The sequence below is a fragment of the Anolis sagrei genome, chromosome 5 (assembly GCF_037176765.1).
Source record: "Anolis sagrei isolate rAnoSag1 chromosome 5, rAnoSag1.mat, whole genome shotgun sequence".
NCBI lineage: Eukaryota > Metazoa > Chordata > Lepidosauria > Squamata > Dactyloidae > Anolis > Anolis sagrei.
In genome coordinates this window covers 126,944,760-126,961,758 of record NC_090025.1, presented here as the reverse complement: position 1 = coordinate 126,961,758, position 16,999 = coordinate 126,944,760, and the positions used below count along the sequence as shown (strand labels likewise).

Here is a 16,999-nt window from a genome sequence, read left to right as displayed (position 1 = left end):
GACTGTATAGGTGTAACAATGCTGCTTTGGCATTGAAATCCTCATGGGCCACAATTAAAGTCTTGGCTTTTCCAACAAACCTTCAACAATGTTTAGACTCTCTAATAATATATATATGAGAAGCTTTAGGTTCTTTATTAGCACTTTATACTTCTGAGATTGAATACTGCTGTTTTATCTACAGCAATTGCTGTATTTTATTGTTTTTACCAGGGGGTACTGTGAATTTATGATGTTGTGTTGATTGTTTATTGTCTACTTTTGTTTTGCACTTGCTGTATTTTGCATTTCTCATCCTTCACAATCAACTCTGCTGGGCCGGCCATGTTGTCTGGATGCCCGACCACCGTCTCCCAAAGCAGATGCTCTACTCCGAACTCAAGAATGGAAAATGGAATGTTGGCAGGCAGGAAAAGAGATTTAAAGATGGGCTCAAAGCCAACCTTAAAAACTCTGGCATAGACACTGAGAATTGGGAAGCCCTGGCCTGTGAGCACTCCAGCTGGAAGACAGCTGTGACCAGCAGTGATGTGGAGTTTGAAGAGGCACGAATGGAGGGCGAAAGAGAAAAACATGCCAAGATGAAGGCGCATCAAGCCAATCCCGACCAGGACCGGCTTCCACCTGGAAACCGATGCCCTCACTGCGGGAGAAGATGCAGATCAAGAATTGGGCTCTAGTCACCTACGGACCCACCGACAGACCCTTGGAGGGCCATCATCCTCGGATTACGAGGGATCGCCTAAGAAGAAGAGATTTTGCATTTCACATCTTGAGTGTTTTGTGAGCTGCCCCGAGTCCCTCTGGGAGATAGTGGTGGGATATAAATAAATAAACATGTACTTAAACACAGTATGACACAGCAAACAAGATATATATGCTGGATTTCGTATCACAAAATCACAAGTCAAACACTTTCCAAGCGTTTAGGACCATGTGATGTATTTTCGAATGATGCGCGCAGATCCAAGTAAGGTGGTCTTTTGCAGTTGACAGATGGTGATTTTGTCAATGTTGATTTTTTTCAAATGCCGGCTGAGATCTTTTGGCATGGCACCCAGTGTGCTGATTACCACTGGGACCACCTGTACTAGTTTATGTCAGAGACTTTGCAGTTCGATTTTGAGGTCCTGATAACGGCTAAGTTTTTCCTGTTGTTTTTCATCAATTTGACTGTTACCTGGTATGGCAACATCAATAATCCAAACTTTTTTCTTTTCCACAATCGTAAGGTCTGGTGTATTATATTCCAAAACTTTTTCAGTCTGAATTAGAAAGTCCCACAGTATTTTTGCGTATTCATTTCCCACTAACTTTAAAGGCTTATGATTACACCAGTTTTTTACTACTGGCAGGCGGTACTTATGACATAAGTTCCAATGAATCATTTGGACCACAGAGTTGTACCTCTGTCTGTAGTCCGTCTGTGCAGTTTTCTTGCAGTAGCTGAGGATATGATCAATGGTTTCATCAGCTTCCTTGCACAGTCTGCAGTTGGAGTAATCAGCTGATTTTTCATTCCTGGCCTTAATTGCATTTGTTCTGATGGCTTGCTCCTGGGCTGCAAGAATCAGGCCGTCTGTCTCCTTCTTCAGTGCTCCATTAGTGAGCCATAACCAGGTCTTCTCCTTATCAACATTTCCTTCAATTTTGTTAAGGAACTGCCTATTATTATTATGGCACAGTGGGCTGGATTTGGCCCATGAGCCTTGCATTTCATACGTGTGCCTTTTGAGGATATACAGAGTGGGCCAAAAGTCTTGGAGGAGTCCTATATATACTGTATGTTATGCTAAAGTCTTGGATGCCATTTACAAGATTTTTCACTTGTAATATAAGTTTGTTTCCAAGATATACTATGATGCTATGGTACTGAAAATGAAAAACAACTGAAAACCCTTCATAACTTTTGGCCCACCCTTTGTGTGTGTGTGTGTGTGTGTGTGTGTGTGTGTGTGTGTGTGTATGTATGTATGTATGTATATATATATATATATATATATATATATATATATATATATCTCAGGTTCAAGAGGATCCCTCAGCAAGAACCAGCATCGTACAAGATCAAAGGAAAAGCCTGCTTATACACAAGAGATCTTTACATGGGGTTATGTAATTACAACACTCAGAAATGTTATTCCCTGAAACCCTCAACCAGCATAGTCAGTCACCAAGCTACCTAGGGGTTTCTGGATGTTGTAGTGCTGAAGAGTAAGTAATCCAATGTCTCCGAATTGCAACAACACATCAGATAGAGGCAAGGATTTAACCAATAAGCTAAAGCACTGAATAACTGTAGCTGACTGAAATGTGACATTTTGACTGAACCCACAGACAATCTAAAAAGGTACCAATGTAAGGTTAAGTTTTACAATGGTATTTACAAGATGCAGCATTATACAATAGCTATGTTAATGTGAAGTCACTTCAAGTTGTTTCTGATTTTTGGTAACTCAAACATCAATATATTATGGGGTTTCTAAACAAGATTTTTTTCAAAGGAGGCTCGCCACTGCCTTCCTCAAAGAGAAGTTATCCAATGGTTTCCATGGCTAAGAGGATATTTGAACCCTGGTCTCCCAGAGTCCTAGTCAAAACACTACATGTTAGGTCTTTTATGTCAGAGACTTTGGTATAAAACTATGTGTAGACTTTGGTATAAAACCTTACGACATAGTAAAAAAACAATTTAATCCTCTCTTATCAACCAATTTAAAACTGGCACAAAAATGTTTCTGTGTTGCCAGATCATACGATTTAGAAGCCTCTACCTATTTCTACCTGTTATTCATTTTATCAGTCAAAATTGTTTTTACAGTGAGCTTTAGGCTTCAACACAGCAAGCCGTATTGCTTTAAGAACCATTTGACCAATTTTCCTGATTACAAAGATCCCAATATAGAAGCACAAAAGCATTCATTAACTAGATTAGTTAAACTGTTCTCTCTCCCTTGAAGAATGAAGACTGCAGGGCCACTCGGGGAAGGATATGGATTGTTCAATGAAGCAATCACTAATGCTAGCTTTCATAGGCAATAGCCTATTTACCGAGTATAAAAATATTGCCCATAACAGGGACTACAAATTAAACTATGGTTTCTCTCATTTACAGAAAAGTATTCAAAGACAGAAAAAAGCACAATCCATTCTGCATATGCTCAGAATTGCATGATACCACAATCTGAGTACTACAGCTGCTCACTTTTACCACAATTTAAAGCAATTAGTACAATATTTTCATTTTCCCCCAGAAGCTTTAGTTTGTGTGTGCAGTTATTCTTTAAAAACAAATAAACAAACAGAATAATCACGAAAAAGTACACAGTTTAAATAAATATAGGCCATATGGTTATGAGAACACAAATATTAAATGACACTTAACAAAAACCAAGACATATTAGCTGAGAGTTCCATTACCTTCAGTGATTTTGCCAACTGCACATGATTATCATACAGTAAAATGTCCACTGTCAGATTTCTTAGTTGATGAATAAGATTGCCATCTCCTTCAAGGTCATCTTCTTGAACAAACACTTTCCAGGAAGGGAAGGGACATTTTGTGCCATCCCATACCTATCATGAAAGAAAGTTCATTTTCTCTTTAAAACTGGAAATACAAAGTTGGTACATATGCAATATTCCAAATTATAGGACAGAACTTGCTATAGGAAGGCCCCAGTGGCATGGTGGGTTAAATGTCAGTGGTTTGAATCCAGGGAGCGGGATGAGCCCCCACTGTTAGCCCCAGCTTCTGCCAACTTAGCAGTTCAAAAACATGTAAATGTGAGTAGATCAATAGGTACTGCTTCGGTGGGAAGGTAACGGCACTCCATGTAATCATGCCAGCCACATGACCTTGAAGGCACATGCGGAAAATGTCAGCTCCTTGGCTTAGAAATGGAGATGAGCACTACCCCCCAGAGTCGGACACAACTAGACTTAGTGTCAAGGAGAAAACTTTACCTTTACTTGCTATAGGGTGCCCAGAGTTGCGCAGATCTGTATCTAACATCTGTCAAAGACTCAGAGTATGCCTTCCCTGTTTTGTATAGGCCTGCCCATGTAAAGCAGGTGAACATAGCAATGAATTAAACATGCAGAATAATCACAGGATGTCTTAAACCTACACCTGTTGATAAACTCTACAAGCTAGCTGGCATTGCCTCCCCCCCCCCCCCCCCCACGATGTACGACGGGAAGTTGCTGCTAAATGTAAGATAAGTTGAACACTGTGAAAACCACTCAGTACACGGCTACCAGCCTCTTCCCTGTAGGCTCAAATCAAGGAAAAGCTTTATGAGAACGATCACTTCTCTTGGCTTCCCTCCAGCAACAGCAAGGGTATCCCTCTGGGCAGCTAAACCAGGAAACCCCAACTGGATGCCCCTCATGAGGATCTTCCTCCAGGGGCAAATCAAGAATGGGCAACTTGGAAGTCCCCGAATAGACTCAGAAGTGGAGTGGGCAGAACAAAAGACAACCTGGCAAAATGGCACTACCGAAAAGAATCCCACACCTTATGTGACTGTGGAGTAGAACAGACAACTCCGCATCTGTATGCTTGTCCACTATGCCCTGCCTCATGTACAGAGGAAGAATTGTTGGAGGCTACAGACAATGCCATTGCTGTTGCCCGTTTTTGGTCAAAAGATATTTAGCCACCTGCACGTCTTCTATTTTTCTCTGTTTTATATTAATTTATGCAATGCTTTTGATACAAAATAAAAATCTGTCAAAGAAGTCACTGTAGCCTCCTGTTTGACCATTTCCATTTCTGTAAACTCAGTAATCTTATCAGCAGAACCTCAGAGAAGTTCATTTTTTCTACCTTTTTAAAAAGTCTTTTTCCTGTCCCGAATCTTACTTTAGGATCTCAAATATTATTTCCTAATGCCTTATTGCAGGTCTGCTTTTTTCCTTCTAAGACCCCCTTTTCTAGAATTTCAACTTTGAAACTATTGTAATTTAGGTGAAAAAACAAAGTCATTTTTTTTTAAAAAAAATAAAAAACATCTTGATGACCAATGGTAGGTCCTTCCTGCCTGCAAGTTGAATGGTGACAGAACACCCCAATTCTTGCCAAATGTGAGAAATCTACTGAAATTTCTAATCAGTTGTGGATGACCTCATTGTTTTATTTATATAGGGGATTCTGTTTAAATTTATGGCATAAAACTCAGCATTGCAATTTGGGCAATTTCTTTTTTTTTTAAAAAAAAAATCTTGTCAGTTAATGAGATGCCTAGCATTATGTCCCAATATGTATGGCTGCCAGAAGCAGAAATACTGTACTTTTTATTATTATTATTGATGCCAAATTGTAATACTCTCTCTGTAAATATAACCACTGATGCTTAGATTTTAGACTGATACTTTCAAGAAAATGTAGTTACAATAAAGGATTATACTTAGATTCACACACAGCTTAGAACTATCATTTTGACTCATGAATTTATGCAAACAGCTGTTACTTTAGTGGGTGAAGTAAATATTTCTCAAAAATCCTTTAAAAATATTTCCCTTTTCTACCTGCAGTGCCTAATGAATGTTTGTGTACACAGGATGAATGTCACCATAGCCTTTTCTTCTAATTACATTATCTTGCACCTTTCTGAAAATGAAACTTTGCAAATTAGGTCCATAAGCTTAAGAACAAATCTTATTCTATTCTATTATTCTATCATGAATTACTTTTAATAGACTTGCCATGATATAGTAGATAGGCAGAAGAATGTTATTCATCTTCCTGATTACACATTACTTTATGTTAGGTTCACTACATGTATCCCCCAACTATGTTCCAGCCATGCTGGTTAAAGAAATAGTTAACAAGGTGGTAACAATGAAAGTATTAATATTTGTTTACCTAGGACTGCACAGAAGACTGGCCTAAGGAATGTATCCAGCATTGTCCTGACATTTTAGATCACATTTATACAAAGGGTTGGAACATTCTAGTTGAGCTAGAATTGGTTTTAATTAATAAATACATTTTTTTCAAATTTCCTGAACTACCCAATGCCTGTCTGTCAAGTCAATTTTGACTTGTGTTGACCCTATGAATGAGAGACCTCCAAGTCACATCATCATCAACTATCCACTCAGGGACATGGATTCCTTGATTGTGTCTATCCATCTGTAGTATAATATTTTTCTTTCCCAACTACCTTCTACCTTTCTAAGCACCACTACCTTTTCTAGTGAGTCTTATATTCTCGTAATATATCCAAAGTATGCCAATCTGTTTGGCTTCGAGGGAGAGTTCAGACTTCATCTGTTCTACAATCCATTTATTTGTCTATTAAGATATATTTTTAGGTGATACTTTCCTAATCAGGGCTCGCTGAATAGCCATGCTGGAAAAACAGCAATGAAAATGGCATCACTGCAATTCTCTAGCAGTAAATGATAGCAACTTCTGGATCTCCAGAGTTATAATGACAGGTCAAGTCTCACAAAGGGAATAATCTCTCCAGTGGCCTGTTTGAACCCTGAAGCCAGAACCCAAATGCATCAATGTACACATATCTAAAGTGCATTCATGCACACAGGAATCATCACTTCTGACTATCAGCTTCTGCGCCCTTGTAGAAAATGTTATTTCTAGATTGTAAAATGTTTCTGTAGGAGGATCCCCAGAGCATCACTGGCAGAAAATGCATGGCCTTTTGGATCCCTTCCTGCAAAGGAACCAACCAATGTGTAGAATATATATATATATATATATATATATATATATATACTTTAAAAATGTAACATTTTTTTTTAACACTTTAATCTTGTCTTCTTACTGATAAGGCTAGTTCGCAATATGCTGCATTTCAAAGGGAGACGAAAGGTTATCTTCTACCTGAGTGGTACAATATTTCAATTTTCCAGTTCAAACAAAATACGATAGCACTATTGAGCACTGTGACATGTCTGGGCTGAGCCTCAGAAAAACAAGCTTTTAATCCCATTACCTTCAGTTTGGTTTTTTGCACCAAAAATTAATCAGGTTTCATGAGCTTCCTCCCTCCATTTTTCATTTTAACTCCTTCAGATATTACCAGCACATATTTCGATTGCTGTGTCTTCCTACAAATGCTTAAAAAAATCTCCACAGTTGGTTAACACCTGCCAGCTGCTCATTTGCTCTCCTGTCTGTTTTTGTGCATCCTTTTGAATGGTGTATTACAGAATACATTGGTGTATTACATAATAGAAAACATCTGTTAGCATAAATAGTGAAAATCCCTAAGAGTATCTGAAGTGGATTTCGTTGCCATCACAGTATATAGTGGGCTCCATCCCTTTACATATTACATCTTTCGGCTGTAAGATCAGAGCAATATATTCCATTTATAGTAATGTTTATTGAACATGCTAATTGTGTGTGTGCAAATGACACAATTGGTAAGGCCATCAACCCTTACATGGGAAAGCTCACAATTATGTATTATCTGCTGAATGTGCAAATCTACAGAAATTAGACTACAGACTGTTGTTCATTGCCTAATGTCAAAATGAATTAGCATATATATAGATAGATAGATAGATAGTAATGTTAAAGGTTTTCCCCTGACATTAAGTCCAGTCATGTCCGACTCTAGGGGTTGGTGCTCATCTCCATTGCTAAGCTAAAGAGCTGGCAGTATCCGTAGACACCTCCAAGGTCATGTGGACTGCATGGAGCAATGTTACCTTCCCGCTGGGAGTGGTACCTATCGATCTACTCACATTTGCATGTTTTCGAATGGCTAGGTTGGCAGAAGATGGGGCTAACAGCAGAAGCTCACGCCGCTCCCCAGATTCGAACCTGCGACCTTTCTGCCAATAACTTTAGCAGCTCAGTGGTTTAACCCACTTTCAGAATATTTGATCTAAAATTAAAATGACTTCTTAATTTAAGAACTTAACAATATTTCTAAATAAAAGCAGTTCAGTCTTAAAAGTCACTAACCTGATTCTCTGCCTTCCACCAGACACATATAACACAGCCCAACAATAAATAAATATAAACACACACACATATATAGGTGCCTTGGGTTCTAGGCCTGTTCCTGGAGTTATTTGGGGCACTGATTCAAAAAACTGCATTGGGTAGATAGCATCAACTCCAGATTCTTAGATATGGGTACCATGGTTTTCTATGGGTGAACAGATGAAGAATGGTAAATGGCATATGTTCTGTATGTCAAAAATTAGAGGGGTTAGGGGGAAAGTGGTGCCATTTTTTAAATCAGCAGGTCAAATATACCCAGAAACAGGTCTAATATTTGAGACACCAAAATGTGTGTTGGCCAGTGTTACTGAAAGAGCTTTTTTCCTACACAACAATGCAATCCCAGATCAACGACACATCAGCCGTAGGGGTCTTGGGATTAGATAGAAGACTCTTCTGCAAACAGAAATGCTCCTCTGCTAGCACATTCCTCTTCTGTCAGAGATCTGCTGGCAGGGCCATTTGTGTCTGATATCTGCCAGTTGAAGAGCCAGAAAGAGATAAAGAAAGGAATAGGCTGAGAGAGAAAAAACAAGTTGTTACCAGCTCAAATTTTCCTTCAGCTGAGAGACATAGCCAAAATTTGAAATCATAGTTAGGCCAAGATGATGCTGGTCCTAAATATTCCCATCTATCTTAGAATGGAAGCATATAACAACAACAACAACAACAACAACAACAACAACAACAACTTTTATTCTTGTACCTTGCCTCAATCTCCCCGAAGGGACTCGGGGAAGCTTACATATGGCACAAAGTGCCTAAGACAAAGCATAAAATAAACACACAGTACAATATAATAAAGTAAAAACAACAATTTAAAACTCAGAACAACGTCCAGTGACCTATGGTGACAATTACCGTAAGACATTGCCAAACTGTAAACAAGAGAAGGGAATGGGATAGTGCAAATTGTAGGTAAGAAACAGGGCATGAGATAAAAGTGCAGAGCTGTGTCATTTTCTGCAGCCATTGGGGCTAGATGATCTCAAAGGCTTGATTAAACATCCAAGTCTTCAGATCCCTAAAGAAAGAGGACAGTGTAGGGCCTGCCTAATCTTCTTGGGGAGGACATTCCAAAGCCAGGGAGTCACCACCGAGAAACTCCTCTCACTCATCCCCACCAACTGCGTTTGTGACAGTGATGGGACCGAGAGGAGGGCCTCCCTGGTAGATCTTAACACTCAAGCAGGTACATGGGGGAGGGGGGAATGAAAACAGGGAGGGCCTGAACCGTTTAGGTCTTTATAGGTAATAACCTGCTGCTTTAATACGGGCATTGTGCTTGCAGTTGGCGTGCAAGCTTTAAATGTGCAAAGGTCGTCCCCGCCATTTCAGACACCTGAGCTTTAACATTACTGCCGAGTCCAGGAGGAACCCCAGACTGTGGACCTATGTCCTCAGGTGAAGTGTAATCCCGTTAAACACATACTCCTATACCCCAGTCAGCCTCGCAACTAACCAGGAGGACCTCTGTCTTGTCTGGATTGGTCGAAAGGAGTAGTAGAGTTGTGTGTCATCTATGTACAGATGGCACCGAACTCCAAAACTCAGGATGACCTCTCCCAGCGGTTTGATGTAGATATCAAAAAGCAATATAGCTTTAGCTGGTCTAATATAGACTCAGATGGCCCTTGACTATATTGGATAGTGAGCACCTAATTTTTATCAGTTTTCAGACAGGAAAATTCATAATAATCTTACATTTCACATCTAGTTTCCAGTCATTGCAATTTTTTGGTTATTTTACTTCTATAAGAGTTGTGTTAGGTGAAGGCGGGATGAAAGAGAAAGGAGCAGTACTGCACCCAGTATATACATTTCTACATTCTTTTACTAAATTTGTTGTGGCACCTGATCAAAAAGATGTCCAACAGATAAAATGGGAAGAATAAAAAACTATTTAGAGATGGGAGGCCTAGTTATATGATTAGTTGCAAATATATATATATATTGCTTAAGACTCATGAAGTAGAATATTTAAAATAACATTTGAAACACAGAATGGAATATGCAAAAGCCGCTAGGTTCAAATTTCATGATTGGAATACAAAACTTCCAATAGAAAATAAGGTTTAGTGAGCACAAAGCAGTAGAAATTAAAGAATAGAGAACAGATCTATCACAGATTAAATGTGACATCTTATCTCAGTTGTAATAGGTAAAAGTTCTTTAATTGTATAATTTAGGGGAAAAGAAGCACAAACCTTAAGGAGATAGGAAGATCCATCTACTTTTGCTTTTCCTACCACTTGGCAAGTGAGCTGAAAGAACATTGGTGGCTGGATGTCAAATAATTTTGCAGCAGGGGCAGAGTTGGAAAGATTGCTTTCCACCCAAACACGCAAGTCTTCTACTGTTTTCTTGTCTTCATCTGTAAACGTGAACACTTTGCTAGATGTACGGGGAATTACAGGTGCCCCTATGGTGCCATCAAATGTAAGTGCTGCAAACCCAGCACTGGTAATCCCTTGCATCTGGCCACCAAACTCTCTGACCTGGGTGAGAAAGAACAGAAATCACACACAGTATAGAAAATAAGTGCACCATTTTTCCCAATTATCTAAAAAGCCAAAATATAATTGGATTATTAATCAAATTTAAAGAGAATTACAAAATTAAATACAATAGTTGGAAAAATAACAAAATACCATACATTATTACAAATTGAACTGAACATTTTATAACAGTATTGAATTTGAAAAGCTGAGTCTTGATTTTCAGCACATGAGACTGACAACAATCCTCCACTGGACAATGTCTTTGGGGCACATCAGGTAGAATCCAATCCATTCATTCCAGAAGTCAGACCCCCTTCTAAAGTGAACATAAAATGTCATAACCCGTTAACCACATATATACCAATGTATAAGTTGACATAAATAAGAAAAATATGACCCCAACAAACTTGAATTGATGTATCTATGGGTTAATGCTGGAAACAAATGATGATGACAGCTCAATGTGTTCTGTTCCCCTCCATTTTGGGCAGTTGAGCATAGGAGTGGTGGCCATAGGGGCTTACTGTATGTCTCATGAGGCTCGTAGTCATTTTCTATAGGGAACTGTTGTGCAAGTCTGTATAGGTTTCCACACATTGTTGCTGAGCAGGCTGACAAAGCGAGGAAGGGGGGAAAGCTGTTCTTTCTCATGGGTGCCCCAAGCAGCTTCACATGCTTAAGCGACAATGTTGACTGAGGTCACCATAAAGATACCTATCTCCTCACATGCACACTCTTTCTAAGTGTGTCCCTAAGTTTTACCCTCTACTCATCTATAAGTCATAGCAAAACCTTTAATTTTATCTCTCAAACTTGCTCTTGACTTATACATGAAGTCAATTTATACAAACGGGTATATAGTAAACAAGAAACAGCAAGTCAGCACTACGCTGTGATCCTATATGTATTTACATGAGATTGAACTACACATTACACAATAGAGATGTGCAGTGTTCTACCTTGCTCATTCAAACAAGAGAGAACAAATAGCTAAAACATTTTCCCCTGCTTCCAGACATTAATAAATATACAGTTTTTGAAGAGGTCTCCCATGGAAAAATTATTGTAACAGGGGGAAGTTCATCCATAAATGATATCCCAGAGGGGGGAGGGTAGTTAAGAATCTGGAAAGTTACATCTGACTTTCCCCTTTATTTATTCTGTGTGATATTGGAAATATGAGAGAGGAGGGCAGCAAGGGATTCGGAAGGTTACAGTCCTTTTACCCATATAAGATTGGAAGGGCAGCAAAGTACCTGAAGGCTGTAGTCTTTCAAGCTCCTTGATGGTTCCCCCCGCCTTCTCCTTTCACCCAATGCAATAGTTATAGAAAGATAGCTTTTCAAACAAGGGAAATGTCTAGAAAATCAGTTTTTCACCCACTGTCATTCTGAAATGGAACTTCCTTTTCCCAAATTCTCTTAAATCTTTCCTCAGAACTCTTAGTCCACATCCTTATCCTAATGCAGCACCCTCCAGATGTGTCCAATTACAGCTCCCACCATCCCCAGCCACTATGGCAAACTGGAAAGAGCACTGCTGGTAGCAAAGGAAGTAAACATTGTGAACAGCAAAGCCCACTGATGAACTCAAATTTGAAGCATGCAAATCAATCCGATTCCAGTTTGCTTATTTCACTGTAAAAGAAGATACTATTCTACTGAGAATGCCTACATTAACACAGTCATTGTTTTTTTAATCATACATTTTACCATGTTAAGTTAAATTAATGTGACAAGATTTTATTACAGATAATCTATTTTAGTATGGCGAAATGCACAATTAAAGAAACAATATTCAGTTGTAAAAAATCAAGATTTGGGGGAGGGCAGGCATACATGCTGCCCGTTTTTTGATTCTCCAGTAAGTGGGTTAAATTAATCTATCGCCTTCGGTTTTGGTTTGTTCATCATTACTTACGGACTGGAAACTCTAGTCCAGTGGTTGTCAACCTGTGGGTCCTCAGATGTTTTGGCCTTCAACTCCTAGAAATCCTAACAGCTGGTAAACTGGATGGGATTTTTAGGAGTTGTAGGCCAAAACACCTGGGGACCCACAGGTTGACAACCATTGCTCTAGTTTATCTTTCTCCAGACAAACCAGAGTTACAAACCAAACATTGCTTCTACCATAATAGGCAGCATGCACCCAGCATACTCTCCAACATTTCACAGATGAAATTTTGGACAGATGTAAACATCAGATGGTAGTCAAGCTTTGCAAGCACTATTAAAAAGAACATTTGCCTCCTAGCCCAGCCCTCTGATTGTCGCACTTTCCCTGGCTCTACTTAGGATTTATTGCACTTAGTAACTATGAACCAAACCCAGCATCTTATTTGCTCAGCCATGTTATCGCTTTTAATTGTTTTTATAATGTTGTATGCTTATTTTAACCTGTTTTGTTGGGCATGTCCCTTTGTAAGCTGCCCCGGGTCTCTTCGGGGAGATAGAGGCAGGGTATAAAAAATAAAGTTGTTGTTGTTATTATTATTATTATTAAAGATGAATATATGAGCTAAAAGAGGCTGCAGCCATTTGCTTTTGTCTGAACTACTGGGAAGCGCATGATTCCAGTCCTCCTCTATTCTACTCTCCTCTCTCTCTCCTTTTCTGAAGTAACTTACTGCAAGCTTCTTTTCCATTTGTAGCATCAGAATCTGAGGGACAAGGAGAGAGAAGCTGAGATATTTTTTAAAAGCTGCAAACGTGGAATGAAAAAGTAAAATCAAATCTCAAATTGAAATAGTCTGAGAACATGAACCAGCGTGATGTTTGAGCACAATATAAAAAGATCCGTCATAAAACCTGACTTATCTTTGTCTCCAGATTGGATGATTGCAAACTTATCACATTTCACCCAAATAAAGAATATAAACTTCTAAAACTTCATACTAAACTTCAATCATGATTTATGATCTTTATATAATTCAGATACTGCTGTTAGGATAAAATTGATATCTTAAGACAGAAATGGTTTTGAGTAGAGAGTCCATGAATTAATTGAAACAACGGATGCACATTCCACGTACAACATTTAGGCACCAATAAACACAAAAGATATAATTTACTCCGATAGCTTAAAACTATAATGTTTTAGTAGCTTAATGAAACTTTTACTATGCAAAATATGCCTGCCAGTTGAAGCCTGACCACAGCTAAATTGGATTCCCAGATAAGCAGCTACAACATACTTATACCAATGTAAATGCCTGTTAGTAGACAAACGTAAGCATTTTGAAATATAGTGGAGAGTTGGCACATCCCCCCCCCCCCCGCACACACACTTTTTTTCAACATGCTCCTAATGGAATAAATAGAGATCTTGAGATAAACTAGGAGTGGCTATTAATTTTGTGGCTATTTTTTGCTTCAAGCAGTGTTTGTGCAAAGAAAACTCATATATGAATAGCAGTGAAAGAGAAAAATGAAGCATCTTGCTAAATAGCCTTGCTTAAAGTGGAAATTCAAATGTAACAAACCAAATTGTTGCAGCATCTTCAGAGACCTAGCCATTACACCCTGCCTTAAAGCATATTCATCAGTAACAGAGAGCTATAACAATCCCCAATAGGTTCAGTCTGAGTACAAGTTTCACATACTTACTTCCACTTGATGAACAGTAATAATTTTATGAGGTTTGAGAGTGGGGGTAAAAAATCTCTACCTAAACAGCAGTTCTTACTACAAAACCAAAACATATGGGTTTGGCTCAAATAATAATGAACAAAGTGTGGAAACATTTAGGGACTTATGCTTACAATTCTTCTGTGGGTCTTTTTTGCTTGCACAAACTGTACCTATAAATTGACATATATTAAAAGGGAGAAAAGGAGGCAAAAGAGCTAGACAGTGGAATTTTTATTATGAGGTGGGGCGGGGGGGGGGGGGAATAGAGGAAAAGCACAGAGGAAGGGCACATAAGATTCTGTTTTGTTCAATACAGCAAAAGCTTGCTGAGCTCTTGGAATCCAGTGGGTTTTGGTTCTAAGACCCCATGGTCCCAAAATATGTGGATGTTCAAGTCCCATTATTTACAGTAGTTTGGCATAAAATTGTCTCTCTCATATAAAATGGCATAAACAAGGCTTGCTTTATGTCATTTTCTTTTTTTGGGGGGGGGATATTTTAAAGCTGTATGTGGTGGAATCTGTGGATGAAGAATCCATGTAAAAATGTTGCTGCAAATTCACATCAGTCCCATTCATTAGTCATGGGAGCTGCAGTTGAAAGATTCCCAGCCAGGGCTGAGAAGTAGAGCTTGTTAGAAATGGCAAAGCATTTCTCATCATAGTATAAATACTCTTTGATAAACATGTGGTATGTTGATAGCACCTGGGTATGACTGTGAATGTCATGATGCAATAGCTAAGAAGTGTTATAATGGCTGAAGGTTATTGCAAAGGGGCTGCATCAGCCAGTGTCCCTTACTGATGACCTATTAGCAGGTGACTTAATAAAGAGGATGAAAGGATCCATCTTTCTCTCTCATGTGTGACTTGGTTTGAGTATCTGCCTATGTTTTGTATATGACTATTTGATGACTCTGATTATTTGAAAGTACAGGACAGAAAGTGAATCTGTGTATTCTGTTTGTACATTTTTATTTATTTATTTATTTATTTATTATTTACTTTATTTGTATACTGCTGTTCTCAGCCCTTAGGCGACTCACAGCAGTTAACAACAAGAACAGCAAAAATTCAATCTTACCATAACACGGTATATACTGCAACTATGAAGATTAAAGCCTCTGGATATTTTGGATGAAAACCTGAATGAAAACCTGTGAGTTTACTAAACAATGTGTAGATAAGGTCAGATGCTGACAGTTGGGCTTTGCTGATAGGCAGGTTGAAGCACATTTTTTGCTGTGAAATGCCTCTACTGTATTTTATTTGCTTCTAGGACACTTACTATCCAGCTTGCAGTGGCTTGGAGAGGTTGTGATTTGGACAGAGCACTTAAAAGCAACATATGACTAAGCAGGGTCTAGAATACAACAGGGCCTAGAACATAGAAAAGTTACATTCTAGACTAAGGTCCTAGATCCCAGCTGACATAGCTGTAGGATTTGGCAAGCTGTGGATAGAACCTACCTGATCTATGAGGAAAACAGTAACTCATCACAAAACTACACACATACAGTAAGAAATACAGACCCAACATGAGTAGATTTTTGTCTGGCTGCTGTACAAAGTGCCTGGAGGAATCTAGAAATGTTGCCATTTGAATGCAGGAGACTAATCAAAGTCCATGTTGGCTAGTGCATTCTGGGAGCCATAGTCCAACAAAGTTACTTTTTCAGAGTTTTGCCTATTTGGAGAGTGACTATGATTATGGCCTGGAATGGGAAAGAGATGTATACCAAGGCATGTTCTGCTCCCATAACCAGCTATGGTAGCCCCATGTAGACAATGAATTTCTTCAAGACTGATGTGGCAAGCACACTAAACAATTTACACTCTGCAATTGCACTCTGCAATTTATTAGGAAATGCCCCAGAATTACCTTTAATCTGTGGAAACGAACAATGTCACCATTTCTGTAGATTTGTGGAAGAGTATCTCTGTCTGCATGAAAAAGTGTGCATGTCAACTTAGTATTGGATTGGTCCACAATGGTTACTACCGAACAATAATCTGTAAATAAAAAAAGCAGGCATGAAAACGAAGGTAACAGGATAAAATTATTATGCAGAAGGATATCTGTGACTTTGCTTTCCCTGAAAGGACATATATTATAGTAAATATATGCACTAGATTATAGGTTTCCAGATACCTTTGGGAAGGCAATATAATTTCCTGAAAAGAGTTACAAGTCAGACATTCTGAGATTTTATACCAACCTCTGTTACAAAATTCATGAGTTTTTGGTTATCTCATCTCTGACTGTGACATGTAGACAGATGTGAACTCAGGTGAAACAGCTATGAAATTACTAACATGAAACTTTGCACCAAAGAACAAGGAGTTTAATACAACATGAACTAAAGACAGACAAGAAAGCAAGTACATGGGTCAGCCAACCCTATTACTAGCCAACCCTGACATTGCCATTCCATTTTCTGTAAAGAGACAGGGAGAATTATAGTATGGCCAGCAAAAATTCAGTGGAATTCTTGCTCAGTATTTTCCTTCTATATCAAGTATTTCAACATCTTTGTTAACTGTTAGTATACTGTAAGGTCTACTTTGGTGGTAGGCTTGAGTTTTTATTTTCTGCTTAATGATGCTCCTGTTTTATGAACACTGGATTCTAAAAAGACTAAAACTATCTTCCAGTGTTGCAAAGAAAGAGGAGCAAGAAGTAAAAGACATTACTCAGAACATGGAAAAAGAAAAGAAAAACCAACAGACTCAAAATGCTGTTGCCTCTGCTTTGATAAGACCACTGACATTTGAAGTAAAGCCTTGTGCATCAACGGAGTCTGCATCCACAATTCAACCAACCATGGCTTGAAAATATATTTTTTAATCTGATTTTGTGATGAGCCCTATGCTTCTGGGTAG

At 38.6% G+C, this 16,999-nt stretch overlaps 1 protein-coding gene across 4 annotated transcripts in view; it reads right to left on the bottom strand.

Moving 5' to 3' along the window:
• Positions 1 to 16,999, bottom strand: part of POT1 (protection of telomeres 1) — a 77,360-nt gene that overhangs the window by 28,397 nt on the left and 31,964 nt on the right. For 3 of the 4 annotated variants that reach the window (XR_010910031.1, XM_060777760.2, XM_060777762.2), the window contains exons 7-10: positions 15,999 to 16,129; positions 13,115 to 13,147; positions 10,195 to 10,485; positions 3,421 to 3,576 (exon numbers count right to left, since the gene is read on the bottom strand). Coding sequence is in view for 3 of the 4 variants with exons in the window: in XM_060777760.2 (XP_060633743.2) it covers positions 3,421 to 3,576; positions 10,195 to 10,485; positions 13,115 to 13,147; positions 15,999 to 16,129 (611 nt within the window). In the remaining variant the exon portion in view is untranslated. The remainder of the gene's footprint in view (positions 1 to 3,420; positions 3,577 to 10,194; positions 10,486 to 13,114; positions 13,148 to 15,998; positions 16,130 to 16,999) is intronic. The other variant, XM_060777761.2, reaches the window with a different exon arrangement.